The following is a 20,968-nucleotide window of genomic DNA, read 5'->3' on the forward strand; positions in this document are numbered from 1 at the left end:
TGGGAATGAAATCCAGCTCCATCTTCCTTTTAATGGTGAGATTTCTTATAAAGTAGATCACAGTAAAAATGCCAATAGTCCTTTTGGCCAATAAGGAAAAGCAAGAGGGAAGTGGTTTATTAGAGCCAGCTAAGAATCTCGTAAAATGAGCTGGTATTTGGCAATTATAGAATTCCTTCTTGGGTTTCTATAAAAATACTGATTGGAGGGGAGGAGGAGAAGATGTCAGCTATTCATGACAACCTTGAAATTATAATTCAGAGTGCTCCTTACGAACAGCTTGTGCTAATTTATGGCTGATGCTGTTAGACTCGAGATATGTAAACGGAGGGAACTCACAACCAAAAAAAAGCTGTTGTTGTGAAATTACCCAATCTTATTCACTTAATATTACAAGACAGCCGGGCTTGCTGTTTTCCATTCATTCCCTCCCCTCTTGAGGATGGAAAACTAGGCTGGCTCAAAAGGCTTTTTGACCCAAAGCACTTGGGATCCACAATTTGCTTTCATGAAAGAGTCTTTTGAAAGAAATATGGAATTATAGAGGTATGAAAGCAGAGAGAAATAAAGACACCAACTTGTTGGAGATTTGGAGTTAGGGAAATGGATGAAACACAGTCTTTTCTTCCCTTTTAAGAGAAATGGGCAAGCTGAACTTTACATTAAAAAAAAACCCATTTTCTTGGAAGGTATACTCACATCCTAAGTCACGCTAATCAAACTGAATTTCACAATCACGATTATTTCAAAGTAATCTCTCCACCTAAATCCCCCGTTGCTATTCCAACATTACTTGAATTCCCCGTATCCCCAACAGGAGCTGACAGATGAGTAAATCACAGCCCCATTTCAAATCAGGGAGAACAATTGGTGGATGCTTTTCTCATTGGCAAGAAAATCTACCAAGTGCTGCACCTAATCTTGCCTTGGAGTAAACTATTAAGACAGCACTACTCACCAGTCTCCTCAACAAAGCAGAGTTGAAATTGGCTGTGTAGACAGAGCATATTTATGCTGGTATTTTTGTGCTGCCTCACAGAGCACAGTAAATTAGACTGACTATTTAGATATGCCCTAGGATTGAATAAGAACTTCAACAAATACACCGCCATCCAGCGTTCAAATAATTTCCAGGGTTGAGTGGAGTTCTGAAACAGAATATTTCATTTTAACTTCTACTCACCTCTTGTATTCAATGGGATATGACTAAACTACTCCTAATCTCTGCAGATACACAGCTGTTATTTGTCAATATATGACATTATAAATGAAAATAAAAAATAATGTTCTAATCAATTCTTACTCATTTTGGGATATAAGCTCAAAATGAAAAATCAAATGCTGAGCAGTCATTATTAGTATTATTCTGGAAATGAGGCTTCATAGCTGCAGGAAAAAACAGACGTAGGAAACTATTTTAGTGATTTAGAAATTGCACGATTCTTGACATTTTGAATACTTAGAATTAGAACACAGGAGGGCTGAATGGAGAATTTTAAGGGTGGAGAGCCTAACTGAGGCATTCAAATTCACAAATCTCAGATATGGCCTTCCTGCAAAGAAGATGTAGCGTATTCTAATTCCATTTAAATCAATATGTAGAAATATGTCAAGGGGATAAATCATGCCTCCTCCTTATCCCAAATGCAAATAACATTACTATTTATGCCACAGAACCTGGTGACCAATCTCAAAACAGCCGCAAGGAAATCCCCAAACAGCTGTCTACCCACATTTCAACTACAAGAGTTTGGAGCAGTATCTCAACCTGACAACTCACAGTATTCCCCAGCCAGCATGCTCTAGATCAGGGCTTTTCAACCAGTGGTACGGGTACCACCTGTGGTACGTTGGCACTGGCAGATGGTACGCGACCATCCTAGGTGGTAGTAGGGGAGGGGAATGAGCTGAACCGATGGCAGCACCGCACAAGCCTGAGCGAGAGATGGCTGGAGCTGCAGGGCTGTCAGGGCTCAGTGGAAGTGCCAAGATCAGTGCAGACTCCAGCTGGAGCTCAACGCTGATCCTGGTGCTTCTGCTGAGCCCTGAAGAAGCACCAATCAGCTAAAATGTTGCCTTATCTCCAGGGTCTTGTGATTTACACTCAGATGCGTGGCAACTGATTCATATTTATGGTGGTCACAGTGTCCCAGGGTCAGTTGAAGTGACCAAAACCTGCTGCAAACACCCAGCAGACAGGGGAAATAAAAACCAAACGCCCCCCCCCCACTCCTGCTGCCAATCATCAACAGAAATGCTCACAACAATGAAAACCCTGTACAGGAGGAAGAGTGCCACTGGGTGGGCAGGCGTCTTGCTTGGCTGTGGCTTGGGGGGGCACTTTTTTCAGTGCCATTGTAACTTCGAACAGTCACTAAGCGAACTGTTGTAAGTTGAGGACTATCTGTACTTTATCACTTTTTTCCTTTTTTGGGGGGGGTCATCAAGTTTTTGACACCTTGCTAGGCGACTGGTGGTACTCGGATGTTGCCATATCCTAAAAGTGGTACAATGGGTGAAAAGGTTGAAAAGCCCTGCTCTAGAACATTCCTGATGGAATTACTTAGCAGAGAATCAGACCCTTTGCAGGCAGGACTAAGCTAATACCTTTCTTTCAGACTTCCAGCAAGGGAGTCCAGGCGTGGATGCATCAGATCCTCCAGATCCTCTGGAGCTTACCATTTGGTGCTCATCTTAAATTCAAGTAGGAAATTCTGTCTGCATCATGCTGTGAACTGTGGCCCATCTGTTTTTCTGCGTCTTTTCCCAAGCGCTCTTTCTCCCAAGTGCCTTGAACTGAATCATCTCACTTCTGGGAGTTCCCTGGAGTGCTGCCTTTCTATTTTCTTGTTGGCAGAGCATAAGCATAGTCTACACCCAATGATTTTTCCGAATAGAACAGAACCATGTTGCATGCAGCTGTTTTTGTATTCAGTATGTTATTGCTCCCTTATTTTTCTGGCTGAGATCTTCTCTTGCTGTCCACCCTGGAAAGATCTGCTATAGATTTCCTTTTGTTTGGATGGTTTGTTTCAATTATCGTCCTCAGGGGATTGTGCTCCTGTTCCTGTATCTTTCAGTTCTAACTGTGCAAGTTGCCCTTTACTTGCCACTGATACTGGAGGCATGTGTTCTAGCTTTATGAACATTTAGAAAAACAATTTAAGAAATTTAATTTCAATTTCCTCATTGTATATGACTGTGGATAGCTTCAAAGGTTAAATGAACAAATGAAAGTACCCTTAATGGAATAAACCAGGGCTTTTCAACCAGTGCTACGGATACCACCTGTGGTACATTGGCACCTGGCAGGTGGTACGCGACCACCCTAGAAAAGTAGCGGGGGAGGGGAGTGAGCTGAACCAGTGGCAGCACTGCACAAACCTGAGCGAGAGATGGCTGGAGCTGCAGGACTGTCAGGGCTCAGCAGAAATGCCAGGATCAGTGCTGCTTTCCAGCTGATCGGCGCTCCTTCGGGGCTGTCAGGGCTCAGTGGAAGCACCAGGATCAATGGCAGGTTCCAGCTGGAGCTCAGTGCTGATTCTGGTGCTTCTGTTGAGCCCAGAAGCACCAATCAGCTGGAAAGCAGCACTGATCCTGGTGCTTCTGCTGAGGCCAGAAGAAGCGCCAATCAGCTGAAATATTGCAGCATCTCCAGGGTCTTGTGATTTACATTTACATGCTTGACAACTGATTCATATTTATGACGGTCACAGTGTCCCAGGGTCATGTGAAGTGACCAAAACCTGCTGCAACCAGCCAGCAGATGGGGGGGGGGGAAGTAAAACCAAACACCCCCACTCCACCCCCGCTGCCAATCCTCAACAGAAATGCTCACAACAAAGAAAACCTCAGAAAGGAGGAAGAGCGCCGGCTGGGCAGACAGGTGTCTTGCTTGGCTGTGGCTTGGGGGGCACTTTTCTCAGTGCCATTGTAACTTCAAACAGTCACTAAGTTGAGGACTACCTGTACTTTATCACTTTTTTCCTTTTTTTTTTCTGGTCATCAAGTTTTTGACACCTTGCTAGGCGACTGGTGGTACTCGGATATTGCCATATCCTAAAAATGGTACAATGGGTGAAAAGGTTGAAAAGCCCTGGAATAGACCAATTGTACAACATAAGCTTACATATCATATATTAAGGTTCATAAATAATGTTGGAGGATGATGATGATTATGATAATGATTATGATAAGGTGGAGGAGGAGGAGGAGGAGGAGGAGGAGGAGGAGGAGGAGGAGGAGGAGGAGGGAGATGGAATGTATTGTCCTAGCCACTAAGATTTCTATGCTTTTGTTATGGTTCAGAAGCATCTGGCTGAATATTTGTTGAGTTGTCAATTAAATATGCATTTCTTTTATTAATGTTCTATGTATGCACTTTCTGCTTTTTCTGCCATGCTGCATACCACTAAATGCAACTTCACCTCCCCAAAAAATTGCCTGCTCTTAGCTTTTAAATTTATTTTTGGAATTGTAAAAGCTACACACTTTACTTTTAAAATAAAAATGTATCATTTTTCTATACAGATTCAAAACTATGCAGAGCCACACATTTTTTTTTTCACTTTCAGCTGAAAGGAACCTTTTGCAGGCATTTTACATGCATCTTTGAAACAAAATCTCTGATGTCCGAGATTCAGTGTTTTCAGAACTAGATTCCGCTTCTGTGGCTATACATACATCTGGCAGGGTGGCTATTCATTTTGGCCACTAATGGAGCCTTTGGGACTCATCCTTTCATCCGTTTTGACAAGAACTGTAATTGTCCGCAGCGAGTTGGAGAGCTGATTTAGCAAGTGAGCTAATTCTATAAGACAGGCCATCCATTAGTTATGGGGCTTTGTACCCATCCATAAAACTCCTTTAGAAAGTCTTACCGAAACATTTGCGGGGTGTGTGTGTGTGCAGAAAATCGGGTTGCCCTCTTTTAAAATCGGAGCCACACATTATTTAAAACTTGGCTGCCGTGAAGGCGAAACTGAAGAAAAGAGGGGTGCGCAAGATCTATCGAGCGCACTCAGGCCTGTCCCCTGAGTCCACTGGACTCTTCGCCCCCCCTTCTCCCCCCATCGTGCCTCGGCCCGCGTGAAAAGCCTTTCTGTGCTTGTGCGCGCCGGGAAGGAGGCTCGACTTTTCCACAGGCTGTGAATGAGGAGAGAGGGGGGGGGTGCGAGGGCCTTGGAGGAGGGAGCTGAAGAAGCGAGCGCGAACGACTGGCTGCGGCTGCTTCTCCTCGCCTCCCGCCCAGGGAGGCGGATAGACAAAGGGGGCGAGGGCGGCAAGCTGACTGGAGCTCCGCTGCCTCAAGGTCACTCGCGCCTGGACAGAAGAGGAAGAGAGGCGCGCGGACGTTGAGGCGCCCTTTCCTCGCCCCCTTCCCTCCGCCCTCTGCCTTCCCTCCCACTTTGCGACCCCCGGTTTCACCTAGGCAGCTGCCGAACTTCGCACCAGCGCCTCTCCATTTCCCGCCCCTTTTCCCACCCCTACCCATCCCCGTGCGGTGCGTGCACGCCGGCGGGCTGCGTGAGCTTCGCTTAGGCTCTGCCGAGAGTCCCTCAGGCGCGAAGCCGCCGAGTCCGCGGGGCAGGCGCTGCCGCGTCGCTTTTCTTCGTGGTGCGGGCAGCCCTCTCCGCAGTCGGAGAGCCCCGGATTTATGGAGGCGCCGAAGGCTGCCGCGTTTTCGTCGCCGGGCTGCCGACTCCGACGCAACCGTTTGGGTGGCGCTTGTTGACTCGCCGTGGCGGGATAATGCGCCGCCGCCGTGCCTGCCGGTCGCCCATCGGAGAGGCCCCCCAGTCGGCGCCATGTCCCCCCCAGCCTCGGCGGCCGCGGCCAGCAGCAGCGAAAGAGGCAGCAGCACCTCAGTGCCTCAGGAGGAGGCGGAGGGAGTCCGAGAGGAGGTGAGGAGGACGGAGCAGAGGTGGCTGCTCTCGCCGGGCGGCCCGTAGCAAAACACGTTGTTAACCATTTGCATGTGACGGTTTTGCATGACACGCTCGTTGCATCGTGTTGTGGTTCCCTCCGCTTCGACGGAGGGGTTGCTTTGCAACCCCGGCGGTAACTGGGCCGGCGTTTTGCATACACAGGTACGCAATCTTCCGCTTGCACTGCTGCCCTCCGTGCCTCCCTGTCCGCTCCTTCTGCAGCGGACATTCCTGCGACCGCAGCAGGACGTCTCGGTTTTCCCACGTAGTCCCGGGAGAAACAAGGTGATTCTTCTCGCCTTTCTCTCAGATTCTGTGTAAGTTGCCCTGAATGTTATGCCCCCGGGGCCCTAGTACCTATGGACCAAAGTATTCATTTCATCTCTAAACCGGTCTAATAATGATGACCGTAGTATCCTACCCCTTTCTGTCTTTTAAGAACGGCCTCACCGATTAAGTTATCTATTTGTGAGCTAAAAGGGAGGTTTCTATAGCTACAATGCATCCCTAAGAGGAAATTGGATATTTTCATTGGATTAATCTTGAACTTAGTAATAGGATTTAATGAGGCTGGATAAATTCATCTAAGGGAGAACAGTGCCACGTATGACTTGGGGTAAAACAGTGCAGTTCCATTTTTATATATTCTGTCTCGAAAAGGTGGCCGAAATTCGTTAAGGAGTAAACATCTAAAATTGGCTGTGAGGTAATGGTTTCTTCCCGAGGACAAATGAAGCATCCAAGGATAGTGAGTTACATGGCAACAAAACAAAGTAGAGGAGGCATACCGTGGAAAATGGCTTCACATATTTCACTGTTGTTTATACCAGTAGTTTCACATTTACATGTAGAATTAAGCTATTTTGCTGCTCTGTGAATTTGTCACAAATATTGGTGACTCACTTCAGTTAATGTTGACTGCAGAGCCTAACTCTTAACAATCTTTCAGCAAATGTGATACTTTTTCAGTTAAAGCTCGGTGTTAACATAAATGCTAAATGGAAAACACAACATTCATTATATGATGAATAAACCTTGGGGATAAGCTAAACCCAGGAAGAAAAATGGCTAGCTAGGAAGTAAAGAAGATGGTTGCCTTGAATGGATCCATATGTTAGTTTTGGATAAAGACAACAAGGCTTTTCTGATTACATCTCCTGAGACAATTGGGTTGCATCCGGGACCTTTTACGTGCAAAGCCAGTGCTCTGGCACTAAGCCTCTTTCTTGTTTTTTTTTTTTTTTTTTGCCTTGAACTTTTCCTTTCTTTCAGAGCATCAGGATAAGGTTGTAACAAGATAGGTTGCAGATGGAAATAGCAGATGCAGTGGATGCTTTTTGGCAAACCTGACACAGAATCTGACTGCAAAGGATCAGCTCCAAATGACATAAATTCCAACATTCTTTCATTTAGTGAAGTATAGGAAAGAAGCCTATACAGATGCTATCTTTGGCATGCTTTTCTCCATAGCACAGTTAGTTGTGGTATCTCTTGTATGTCTGTGCACACACTTGGGTACACCCACTTGTGCATTGGGCTAGTAGTGCTATGTCGTTTACTGATGATCTGTCACGTCATTTTGGGGGGGGGCAAAGAAAAAAGTGAAATTCTCTCATTGACTTCCAACATTTTGAAACATTCTTATGACTCTCTTGTAGTCTTAGTTACAGTGCTCTAACTCAGAGGTCCCCAACCTTTTGGGCACCAGGGACTGGTTCCATGGAGAGAGGTTTTTCCGTGGACTGGAAGGTGCATGATTTTGTGTGCTGCCTGCATGCCGCGGATGGGACTTGTTTGTGCAGTCTGGTTGCTGGCATGCTGCGGCCCGGTACTGGTCCACGGACTAGGGATTGGGGACCGCTGATCTAACTAGTATTTCCCTTATACATTTATGGATAATTCTAAATAGTTTTCTACTCTTGTGACAAAAACGAAGTACAAAAGAAGGAAGGAAATGGAGAAACAGTATGTAAAATATGAAATAATTTTAATCCAATCCAGACTTTACTCTAAAAATGAAAAGGAATAAAGAATTTTGAGGGATTAACTGGAAAGCATCTTCTCATGGCACAAGAGAATTCTGTGAATGTAAGTGAATGAGTTTGGCATGTAAGGCATCAGACTAGAAACCAGGAGATCATAAGTTCTAGTCTCACCTTGGGCCAGTCACTTTTTCTCAGCCCTAGGAAGAAGACAATGGCAACTACTTCCGCAAAACCTTGCAAATAAAACTGCAGGGATTTTTCTAAGTAGTCTCCAACAATTGGACATGATTGCACGGAAGGAAAAAAAAGATAAAATCTGAGAAAGGAAGGACAGGAAAAATATTGTATTGACTATTTGTCAATTAACTATTTGTTTTTCAACCTTTCATTTTAATAGTATGATTTCATATAGACTTGGGTATTACTAAGTCCATTTAACTAATTTATGTGTCCATATGTCTTGCATAGGATTGGGTTAGAAGTTATGACCTTGCAGATAGGAACACTGCTTCCTCTCCACCATAAAATTATTTATATTTAAGTGTGTGTGTGTGTGTGTGTGTGTGTGTGAAAATCAATGCAGACCAAAAAATGTAAATAGATGAAAACCAATTTTAAATTGTGAGATCATTTTGTAATAGTAAATTAATGTTTATCCTGGGCTGAAGCTAGGTCTTAACCAAAACGATGTGACTGTATCAAATCTTCAAGGAGAAAATTGCCCATTTGGGGAGCGTTACTTCTGAATCAGTGTTGATTCCTGGCAATTGTCTGGATGAGTCCCTGTAGGCTTCTTGGCAAGATATCAGAAGTGTTTTGAGCTTTCCTGCTTCCTATGGTTGAGAGACAGCCTAAGGCAAGACTACAATTCACAGTCTCATGGCTTCTAGCCCAGGGGTCTCCAACCCCTGGTCCGTGACATGCCAGCAACTCGTCCGCACAAAAAAGCAAAGTTCCATCCTTGAGATGCAGGCAACACACAAAACCACGCACTCTCTGGTCCGTGGAAAAATTTTTCTCCACAGAACCAGTCCCTGGTGCCGAAAAGGTTGGGGACCTCTGTTCTAACCTGATGCCTCAATGATATTTAACTACTATATCAACTTCTTTTTTACTTATTCTACCACCACAAAATCCAACCACCCATGGATAGATTCCTAGTGGAATGTACTTTCACTTTCTATAGGAATTCAAAAACTGATGAATTTTTGGATTTAAACCTCTCTGGATTTGCAGTTTATAGACAACATACAGCAGGTTTACAATTCTTAGTTAATGTGCTTCAGGCTGGTATCATGGTTGGACTACGAGAAAATACTATAATGTTTTGTTTTGCCATGTTTTCCCTGTGGAAAACTGCATATAGGCCTGACAGCGTGGATATAAATGTGGGTCATGCTGATATAAAAGAAAGGAATTTGTTTAAGAGAAAGAGCTAGCCTTCTCAAAGGCACCGCTGTCGGTTCCTATAAAGAGGAAAAAAGGAACGTGTCCTTACTTAAATGTAAGATAGCACAAGAAAATATAGCTCAAGTGCTGATTGGCTTCCATTATACTAAGAATGGATTTCAGGACAGAAGATAACTATCTTGCTGTATGCATGCTTACACGCTTGGAGGGATTAGGCTGAGGGCAGAGCTTTGCTACCACATATCTGTTCAAGGATGGAGTTAATGTGCTGACAGAAAAACCTACTCAGCATTTGGGTAGATGAGTTCTAAGAGCCTTGCAACTATTTTGGGTAAAACTATTCTCTTCTAGTCAACCATGTTGTGATTGTGGATTAATGAGAGGTTAGCCTAAACAAGGCTTCTAAGGGCTGGCCATTTTTTTTTCTTTTCACCCCATTTCCCCTCCCAGACAAGTAAACCTCCCACCAACCCACCTTATAGTGACTCTGAGCCAGGCAGGGCCAATGCTGTTTTTTGTAATTTGTGTCTCTGTGGTGTGTATGTGTTTTTCCCAAAAAAATTTTTAAGCCGGCCTATGCAAAGGAAACCGGAATATAATCAAAATATGGTTGCTCTTAATGTAACCAGGTCAACTTTATATTTAGCCTTGCTTTATCAAATCAATCATTTATCCAGGTATAGCAGCATTCTAGTTTATTTATATCATGCTCATACACCTGTGAGTTCTTTAGCTTATCTTCTAGTTGGAGGAACATGGGGGTAGAAACCACAATAATGTTGGAATTAAAGCTATATTGAGTTCATGACTCTACACAGAAGGCTAGGAATAATAAATAAGTTGAGAGGAGTTACTGTTACAGTAACCTGTATCTGTACAGCACAAGAGAAAACTGATCTTTTGTTTATAAGTGTTCTCATTTTCATTAGACTTTACAGAAAAACCTGCTTAATTCAATGTAGATAGTAACTAGGGCTTCTAGTCTCTTGTGAGAAAAAAACTAAAGATAAAAATAATTTCAGGAAACTGGGAAGTAGAAAAATGAACCTGACAAAAGTTCCTGTCACTTTGCTGGCCTAGGGAGATACCTTGTATTGCCAATTGTTATAAATGACACTGCCTTTTTCAGGAGCCTCCATGTTGTTGCTTAAATCAGATAAATACTGCAGAAGGATTACTACTCTTAATCATATTATTTGCACACACCAGATCAAAACAAATAAATTCAAATTGCTAGTCCATTATATCTTTTACCTACTGGTTAACAAACTTCATATAGTGATAACACTGATTTTGCTTTTGTTTGTAAGTCTTTCCTTAGGCTAATAAGAAATTCAGCTATATTTTTTTTTCAAAATTCCTTCTAGTGCTCAGATATTATCAAGGCAAAACCAAAAGCTGAAAATTGGAATTTAGGAAACCATTTTATACCAAATCAAGGTATTAGTCCACTTGGCCCTGTCTATTTTATACTATGCCTTGGACTCCAGAAGATGGTAGAGGACAGGAAGACCTGGAGGAACGTTGTCCATGGGGTCGCGATGGGTCGGACAGGACTTCGCAACTAACAACAAAATACTATGCCTGCTCTGGAGTTTGCCAAAGAACGAAGTTGGACTTTTGCATGTATTCTGTAATAGAGTTTCTTTATTTCCCTCAACAATATTTTAAATTCTTTTATAATATTTTTTGCATGATTTTGTCCTGTTTAATAAACAGATAATCATTATTCTTCCACCACTTTTCTTGGGTCTTTGAGTGAGATTTGACACCTGATGGTTGCCTAGATAAACGTTTCATTAGACACTTTTACAGATAAGAAAATGGGAATAATATCAAATGCCACTTAAGAAAAGCAGTTCCACATGCTGTGTCTATAATGAATCCACCAATATTGTCTTTCTCTCGGTACACTTTTAATTTCTCCAGTGTAAATTATGCCATGAATAGAACTGACAATCTTTGAGAGAAGCATATGTTACTGTCTCAACAGATGCTTAGAAACTGGTCTCTTCTGCAGTTAGAAGCACTAATAACTTTGCAGTAAATCAGTGTTTCCCAAACTTGACAATTTTAAGGCATGAGGACTTCAACTCCCAGAATTCCACAGCCAGCAACGCTGGCTGTGGAATTCTGGGAGTTGAAGTCCACATGCCTTAAAATTGTCAAGTTTGGGAAACACTGCAGTAAATTAACACTATTTGAGACTGGATTATGCAATACAACTTCCTTAGCTTCTGACTCGAGGGACCAATCTTTGCAAGTTTTCTGAAAATGTAACATTTTTCTAGAGCTGATTGAGGGGGGGAGGGGGGATGGCATTCTTGGAATTGTTCCACTTTGCTGTTGCTTGGAAATTAGGGAGGGGGACTGTCCTTGGAGATGAATGGACTCCTTCCCAGCTGGTTTTTCACCAGATTCCAAGGCTGTCATACCCTGAGTGTGAACTGTAATCTTCCTAGCACCTCAGTGTTCTCAAAACAACTTCTCAGCATCACATTGGCTGCTGGTGGACTGGTCAGGAGGGTTGAGATTGGGAAACCGAAAGAATTGCTTCATGCTTTGTGCAGGACCTTCAGATTCCGCCTGACTTTACTACATCCAGTTTCTCTCAGTAAAAGTTCTTTTGATTCAACTCAATGGATTCAAGAATCTTACTTTCCTGAGGGCCCAAATGTCTGACACTATTCTTGTTATATTTCTGTGGGTTGTTCCATAGCTGTGCCCAGGACTGGTTCGATGCGGTCTCTCCATTGATGGATTGGTAGAAATGTTTCTGATTCAACTGAAATTGAAGATTCTGCCTATTCTACCAATTTGACCTTGGTATCTGTTGAACTTTTTGGCTAGAGTGTTATTTGCTGCTTTATTACATTCAGGGCTTCCTTGATCTTCCTTGTTTCTGGATATTTCTTAATCTGATGCTCTTTGGTATTCTTGGTTTTCTTTGGAATTATAGTTGGTCACACAGTCAGTCAGATAGTTGGGTTGGCATTTTTATCCACCTAACAAATCTTTCCCAAGGACTTAGGAGAGGCAGATGTTATTGTTTGATGTTTATTATACACAACAATGCAAAATCATAGCTCCCAGTTCTTTACCACTCAACTCTAATATATACTGTTCATTACTGCTCAACTTCAATAGATACTCCAATAGATACTGTTCTAGTTCTTAATCATATTTAGACAGAACTTTTTTTCTGTTTGATTTCTTCATTTGAGCCTAGAGTGTGCAAAACAGGACTATTTGAAAGAAGTTGCTTACTACTATCTAGACTGTTTCTAAGAGAGCTCCTTTTCCTGACATCTTAAAAAATGGAGGAACTTTATACTGGAGTGCCAACAAATACTACAAATGAAATGTGTTTCTAACTTAACAAAATATTAGAAATTAAGTATGTGAAAGAGGGTGAGAATGGGTTGGTTCCAGCAACAAAAGAAGAAAATTCTGGAAAAAAATATCTCAGTGCAAAGATTGCTGGTTAGTAGTTTGTAATGCTGCAGACTGCTCCATTCTAAGCCCCCCTCCTTCCTGGTCACATGACCCAGATTGGAGTGCATGCTATCTTCCCTCTTTTTCCAGTGGACACAAATAGAGAAAGCAGAAACACACACACAAAAACTATCAGTACATTCTGATTAGTTCTTGGGGACAAAGCGTACAGTACACAAAAACAACTTATTATTTGTTTACACAGAGGAAAAGACAGTTATCTCCTATGATTGTTGCTGATCAAGGAGCGGTAACAATTCCAGAAGGTTTCCATGGCATATTTTTGCTATCTTGTTACTCTTTCCTACCTAATAAAATATTGGAAGGAAATGATGTAAAGGGAGTTAAGATTCTTTGTCACCTTTCTATTAAACATTTCAACACGTAGACTTCATCAGTGTGAAAAGTTATATTTTCCATCAGTAAATTGATAACAATATGTTTACTTACCCAATTCTTTACACCAAGGTGACCAATGAGAATATTCCCTGAGTTACTGTGTCTTGTTTCTAGTTACTGTACCACATATAGTTCTATATTTGTTTCTTCAGAAATACTCTTAGTTAAGGAGAAGATAATTGAAGATAGTTTGGCAGTGTTTATTATGTACATATCTAATATGTCCAGAAAATGAATTTAATCATTTGATTATTTATTAACATATATACCTATATATATTTATTAACACACACACACACACACACACACACACACACACATATATATATATATATATATTTGTTTATTCACAGGAATGCCGTTTATTTCTTGAAATTTGGCACTTCTATGTTTTCCTGCCTTCTGATTTTTTAATCCTACAGTGTCATTGGTTCTGTAGACTTGATGATTTTATAGATGTATTTGAGTCAGGGTTTATGGGGTGGGTCTCAAAGTTGTGAGAATTGGCTTTGACCTCTTTTACATGGTCATCTTCCTTGAATCAGTGCCCTTAAGAAGGAGCCATAGCAGTGGATACATGCATACATATGTGCAGTGGAGGTTAGGGGAAAAAACACATTTGCATTAAAGTAGCTTTTTGAAAAATAAGTCAGACTACATCACCACCACTTTAAAAAATAGTTTTTACATATTAAATTGCAAGTTTGATTCATATAACTCAGTACTGTCCACATCAAAGCCCCTACCTGACTTTCAGTGGCAGGCTAGACAGTATATTTTGAAAATCAACTGGAAGGAGGAGGCAGAACAAAAATTTAAATGTGATAGGTGCTTGGTTTGTAAGATCACAGTTTAAAAGTTCTTGTGACACTTTGCACATTTGATGGAAAGTGATGCCAGTAAAGGCAAATATATAAATTATGCCTTGAACCTTTTCACTTAGGAATTGAAGGCAAATAGCTTGTGGAGGAATCTTCTTAAAAAATCTTGCTGTTAACAACTAGACCAGGATGCTGCATCTTGCAGACTGGTAATGTGGCAGATTTATAAAGCAATGTTCCTGTGTCTATAATCACACTCAGAAAATGTGAGAAATACAAAAATAGAACTAGCACCATCCAAGGCAAAGAAAAACTGTGGCTTGTAATTTAGCAACGCATATACATTACTTGTATGACTGTTACGATGCTGGCTTTTAAGCATCTTCCTAATTGTTGTACATTCATATTGCATATTAATCCTAGATAAATCAAGAAGATCATAAGTTTAAACAAAAGATTTTAGGGTATGAATCTGTTTGAGAATTTGTAGGGCATGAGAAAACCCCTAAACTTGTGTTTTTCATATAATATTTGTCATCCCCATATTAGAAATAAGACAGGGGAATAGATAGAAAATGTTTTCTAGAAATATCTTTGTAGTGGACAGTTGAGCCTGTAGGGTGGAGGACTAGGGGCTTCAGACATCCTCTTCCCAAATACACTTTGCATCCAGCTTCCACTTCCTGCTGCAGGACAACTTGTTGCGGGACAGTGAGCCAAGGCCAACTCGCCATGGGAGAAAAGTTACACTAATATAGAAGAAATAGTGGAATAGAATAATGCCAAAGAGTGGACAAAATGAAATGTGAATGACAACAATTAAAATATTTTTAAAATTATTTTAAATAATTAAATTGAATTGTCGAATCGTCTCACAGCGAGTTGTCCCGTGGCGAGCTGACAGTGGCGAGTTATCCCATTCCACCACCGCCTCACTTAGTGTCCACCCCTGATCCTAGTGTGTGTGAGTGACGGGGCTCTCACAATCTGTGCTGCCATATTTATAATTAGGAGTTAAAAATCCAAATAAAAATGCAAAAATGAGATGATAACATGTAATATAAAGGCACGTAAGTAGAGAATTCAGCTTTTCTGCCTCCTTGAGATGGTTTAAGTTCCCAAGTAATAAACCAAATTTAAGATTTTTAAAAATCTTAAATAGTAAAAAGCTTTCAGTATTGGAAGAGATCATTTAAATAAGCGACCGTGTGAAACAGCAACTGAAAAGGAATTTAAGAATAAGAATTTCAAAAGAAAACACAAGGTTCCATGCAGACCAAAAGATGCTGCTGCTCTGATCTATAAAAAGATGAGATAGAGCATTCCAAATTAATTTTAGTGATTGCAAGGAGATTGTTAAAAAATTATATCTTCTTGTACTTGCTTGAGCTATGATTCAAGATCAATATAAACTCCATTTTTTCTAGCTTGCACAAAAATAAAAGTAGACTTAATTAACACCATACAGAAAACAATTAACCTATTGCTGATTTCCTGCCTAGACAAATTCACCTTTTTTTATAAAAGTTGAATCCCCGTGAAGTGGAGTGCCTCTGCTTTCTTTATCTTCTCAGTTCTCCCCTTTGTTTTAAAAGGACAAACCATTTTGGTCTTCAGTAAAATGAGGAGCTGGGGTAACTGGCTCCATCATGTACATGACAAAGAGCATGTCTCCCTTATGGGATTAATGATCTCATAGGATATCTTGCAATCTGCATTACTTTGAAAGTCTTAGAAGGGAACTAGGTTCAAAAATGTTATTTTATTTATTATAATCCACTTACTGTTTTACATTGCTGTCACATGCTGAATCCTAGATAGATAGGGCAGGATGATTATCTTTAACAAAGAAGAATTATTTACAGTAGAAGGTCTATTTGTTTAAAACATGTTTGTTTATGAGTCTATGGACAAAGACTGCAAAATCCTTTTTTTTATATCATCCACATTCCTATAAATGAGACATGGGAATAGACAGAAATATTGTCTAAACCTGCCTTGCTTTTATGCTTCTGACTGTTTAGCCATAAATTGCATTCACACATCTCTGAACCTACTGCTTAGCTGCAAACTAGGATTAGAAATTCAGTTTATAATCAGGAAGCCCAAATAATTGTGTCAGACAAAAGAAAATCATTTTTTTCTATAAATGGGAGAGTAAACAACACTTCATGAGTGGCCAAAGTTTTCTAGCCATATGTACTGTACAGTAACTATTTACATCACATAAGGAGGTACAGTTGTAATTTTCTGAGTTTTTAAAGTTTTGTCTACTATTATAAGGCTAAAGAAGCCAAGGATACTTATATAAACTATTACATTGCACAAAGTCCAATTTCAGTACTTGGTGTTTCACCCCCAGATTTTTGTAGCACCACCAGAACTGCAAAAAGAGGTTTATAAATTAGATGCAGCTCCATGGATCAGGATTACCCACTTCTGCATCAAACTAAGAGAGAGAAAATGAGGTGCCAGAAGTGGAAAAGGGATGTCAGAAAGAAAAAAATGCAGCCCAGAGAGTGGTCCTGGACAAGTTACTGTTACTCCTGTAAAGAATGCAGTCCTCAGTGGAACACAACTGTACAATTTCTTGCCTGATTACCAAAAGAAATTAAGGTTTGAAATAATGGTGAAAATTAGGAAGGATTGCAACCTGCCATCTTTCCCTTAGTAGTTGGCCTATTGAGGCTTTACTGTTTCTTTATACAGGTAATCCTCAACGTACGGCCACAATTCAGCCCAACATTTACGTTGCTAAGTGAGAAATTTGTTAAGCGACTTTTACCCCATTTTATGACTTTTCTCGTCACATTTGTTAAGTGAACCACTGAGGTTGTAAAATTAATAACATGGTTGTTAAGTGAAACTGGCTTCCCCATTGACTTTGCTTGTCAGAAGGTTGCAAAAGGGGGTCACATGACACCCCCCCCGGGACACTGCAGCCTTCATAAATATGAGTCGGTAGCCAGGTATCTGAATTTGATCACATGACCATGGGGGATGCTGCAATGGTTATAAGTATGAAAAATGGTCATAGATAGGCCACTTTTTTCAGTGCCTTTGTAATTTTGAATGGTTACTAAATGATACATAAATGTAGCAAAACAAAAGACTTTAAATAGGCTTGCTCCATAAACATATTTGATTCCATAAATACCAATTTAGTTGAGATTACTCTTGAACAGGAATTTTCAATCTGAAGGCAGAAAATAGTCGGACAAGAGAAAAGTCCAATTGTTTCACAATTACAGCAAAAAATGACTGCAAATTGTCAGAGTGTACTCATATTTTAGACATAAACTGGTAGAAATTATGTCCGTAAAGGAAGAAGTGGGGCTAGGAAAGAGGGAGAATGGGGCAATTTTTCCCATCTTCCTGTGAGATCCAATATATTTCATAAACCAGTCACAAAACTTCTTCATTTAGGCTGAAAGAGGGTAATGGTAGACTTGGCAGATCAGATCAACATGCGCCTGTTATTCATTTCTTCAGAGCTTGGGAGAGTAATGTTACAATCTTCTACTGTAGTAATTTGAGGATGCTATAGTAATTTGAATGTGAGTTCTGGGAAACAATTATGTATAATATAACTTCAGTTCTTCTGCTCCTCATGCCTACAAGCTGAGAGGATTTATCCCGAGTACCACTCTTTATGACTCTGAGAATGCCCATCTGTGACTCATTCTGTAGTTAATGCTAATGCTAATTAAGACCATTATGCAGTTCTCTCAGTTTCCCTTTCTTTTGCTATATAGTAATCATTTTTTTTCTGTTTTCTCTCCCCCCTCTCTCCCCCCCAACGATATCCACGATGTCTCCTCGTGATGCAAAGCAGCAACGGCCAGTGAAGCAGTCGCTCAGCAAGTCACTTTGTAGAGAATCACACTGGAAGTGCCTGGTGCTCTCTTTCTTAATGTATGGCTGCATGGGAGCAATGACTTGGTGCCACGTAACAAAGGTGACCCGGTTGACATTTGATAGTGCTTATAAGGGAAAGTCCATGATGTACCACGATAGCCCTTGCTCTAATGGCTATGTCTATATTCCTTTGGCCTTCTTAGTGATGCTTTATGTGGTCTACCTGGTGGAGTGTTGGCACTGTTATACTCGCAATGAGCTCCAGTACAAAGTGGATGTGGACAGTGTGCATGAACGTGTCCAAAGGATGCAGCAGGCCACACCATGCATCTGGTGGAAAGCCATCAGCTATCATTATGTCAGAAGGACACGTCAGGTCACCCGCTATCGCAATGGGGATGCTTATACTACCACCCAGGTGTACCACGAGAGAGTCAACACCCATGTGGCAGAAGCAGAATTTGATTATTCTAACTGTGGGGTGAAGGACATTTCGAAAGACCTAATTGACTTGGAGAATTTCCCAGCAACTCGGCTTCGCTTCACCAAGTGCTTCAGCTTTGCCAATGTAGAATCTGAGAACTCCTACCTGACTCAGAGGGCCCGTTTCTTCACAGAGAACGAAGGGCTAGATGACTATATGGAGGCAAGGGAAGGCATGCATCTTAAGAATGTGGACTTCAAAGAGTACATGGTGGCGTTCTCAGACCCAGACAATTTACCTTGGTATGTTTCTCACTATGTTTTCTGGATGGCTGCTCTCTTGACTTTGTCCTGGCCCTTGAGAGTCTTGAATGAATATCGCACTTCTTATGTCCACTATCATGTAGAAAAACTCTTTGGATTTGACTATGTGGCAGTAACACCAGCCGAAGAGCGTCCTTTCTGCCAACGGATGCCTCGAGTCAACACAGTAGACAGTACAGAACTAGAGTGGCATATCCGCTCCAACCAGCAATTGGTGCCTAGTTATTCAGAGGCTGTCCTTATGGATTTGGTAGGCCTGTCTGGTTGCACCACTTACTCCTCCTGCCATTATGGCAGTTATAGGCAAAACTGTGAACAATGCCATAGGACTATAAGTAGCTCTTCCATCTTCTCCCGTAGTGCTCTCAGTATCTGCAATGGCAGCCCCAGAATCCCCTTTAGTAGCAGTCGCTTCTCTCTGGGCCGCCTCTATGGCTCACGGCGCAGCTGCCTTTGGCAAAGTCGGAGTGAGAGCTTAAATGAGCAAAGCTGTCCAACTGAGCAAACTCGCCTGTCCAGCCAAGTCACTATGGAGGAGGAAGAACCTCCTCCTTACCAAGATGCTCTCTATTTCCCTGTCCTTATTGTGCATCGAAATGAGGGCTGTCTCAACCATGATCACCGCCACCTCCATCGGAATGGATCCTGCGTGGAGACCTCACTCTAAAAGTGTGAAGACCACTTAAGGGAAATGCCCTGACACACAGATATGATGACCAGGCAGGAGATGGGTTAGCAGAGAAATATTGGTATCAACCTATCTTTGTGAGTGTGAAAGTATTCCTCCCTCACATCTTCCCTTAAACAACTCCACAGCTTTTGGCTCCATGTAATCAATTTGATATGGAGCAATCAACACTATCATAAGATCCATGGCACAGAATTACAGACTGACAACCACAAGCAAAAAAATAAATAAAGGGGGGTGAGGAGGAGATACTAGGGCTTTTTCTTTCCTGTTCCACTGCCCAGGTCACCTAGCTGGATCAGTCCCTGACTCACTTTTTTAGAGTTGTATTTCATCAGAAGAATCCATGACAGTGTCGCTTTTCCGCTCAAGCAAGACATTTGCACTGATTCTCCAGGCAACGAAATCTGAAAGAAAAGCTTCCTTTTTTCTAGACCATGCCTCGACTGTTACATTGTCCTCAGCTCTGGGGACCATGAGTTCTTAAGAAGTTCTGGTGTTTCGCATGTCAGAATCAGCAACTTATGGGTAAAGTTTAAAATGTTCACTGTACTTGCTCTTTTCTGGTAATAGAAAGAAAATAAAATTACCAAGGAAAACCCGGACTTTGATATAATGCAGTGTTGAATTCAAACCCAAGAGAAGCCCCAATATTTAAAGTAAGGCACTGAAACTACCATGTATATATTAAGCATGTCAAGAAGTTTTGGAGATGACTAGGAGTCCTAAGAGATCCTAAAAGAGAGGAATTAGTTGTCATAAAGTTTCTCAGGTAAGAAATTTGGTGATGAGGAAGGTTCTAAGACAGTGTTTCTCAACCTTGACAATTTTAAGGCATGTGGACTTCAACTCCCAGAATTCCACAGCCAGCAATGCTGGCTGTGGAATTCTGGGAGTTGAAGTCCACATGCCTTAAAATTGTCAAGGTTGAGAAACACTGATCTAAGAGATTCACCTGTAGTTTTTTAATGATGAAGAAACTCATTAGAGCGACACTGATGGATATTTGTGTAAATTTTACTGCAAATCAAATCAATTTTTTGCTTCCTGATGTTCTCTGGAATATGAAGGGAGGTAATCCATACATGAGTTGGGCCCAGCAGCTTTCTGCTCCTTTGTGAAGAAAATACATGGTCATTAGCCTATTAGAGAACCTCCTCACTTCATCCATTCCGAAGCAAATACCTTGATGGAGTGTCAAACATGTATACCCCCAGACTGTTGGATATATGTGTTTGACTTGTGCCATATTAGGACAGAGCACTGTTGTGGCTTAGAATACTAGTCTAAAATCCAAACATTGGTTAGTATACTTTCTCTAAGAATCAAAGTTTCAGGGTAGAGTAATATTTTTCCCAGGACTAATTAAAATGTGGCAAAATAATAAACATTCAAGTTACTCAAAACTATTTTCCAATCTGGATATTAAATAACCAGGTTGGGAGCAGGAGGAAAAAGAAAGCTGGACATTATAACTAGGATGCTATGCTATTTTTTTCCCCAGTAGTGTTATCTATCTACACACACTAAGTTTGAGGGCTTTATTATGAAAGCCAGTATTACATATCACAGTTTGTATGAGTAATAGATTTTGTGTCTTAAATAACAGAACTCAGCTTTACAGCTAGCCCAGTCTAT

At 41.3% G+C, this 20,968-nt stretch overlaps 1 protein-coding gene across 3 annotated transcripts; it reads left to right on the plus strand.

Annotated features, from left to right (window-relative positions):
* Positions 1-5,155: 5,155 nt before the first annotated feature.
* On the plus strand, positions 5,156-20,149 carry TMEM151B (transmembrane protein 151B). 3 transcript variants are annotated; one of them, XR_005557130.1, is made up of 2 exons: positions 5,156-5,903; positions 10,690-11,051. XR_005557130.1 is itself a non-coding variant. In XM_039347037.1 (2 exons), exons 1-2 carry the CDS (start codon positions 5,808-5,810, stop codon positions 19,307-19,309), a joined length of 1,533 nt encoding a protein of 510 aa, XP_039202971.1. In that variant the 5' UTR covers positions 5,156-5,807; the 3' UTR covers positions 19,310-20,149. The 3 variants fall into 3 exon arrangements, 2 of the variants coding, with proteins under 2 accessions (XP_039202971.1, XP_039202970.1); XM_039347037.1 differs by lacking the exon at positions 10,690-11,051 and adding an exon at positions 17,873-20,149; XM_039347036.1 differs by lacking the exons at positions 5,156-5,903; positions 10,690-11,051 and adding exons at positions 5,932-6,212; positions 17,873-20,149.
* Positions 20,150-20,968: the final 819 nt, after the last annotated feature.

Source organism: Crotalus tigris, unplaced genomic scaffold (assembly GCF_016545835.1).
Source record: "Crotalus tigris isolate CLP2741 ecotype Arizona unplaced genomic scaffold, ASM1654583v1 scf7180000018048.2368360, whole genome shotgun sequence".
Classification (NCBI taxonomy): Eukaryota; Metazoa; Chordata; class Lepidosauria; order Squamata; family Viperidae; genus Crotalus; species Crotalus tigris.

What these genes read in the sequence shown, in the direction of transcription:
- TMEM151B (XM_039347036.1), top strand. Translation starts at nt 5,991, where the DNA reads ATGACACGCTCGTTGCATCGTGTTGTGGTTCCCTCCGCTTCGACGGAG. An exon ending in GTAGTCCCGGGAGAAACAAG is followed by an intron (nt 6,213 to 17,872) that starts GTGATTCTTCTC and finishes GATGCAAAGCAG; the next exon opens with CAACGGCCAGTGAAGCAGTC.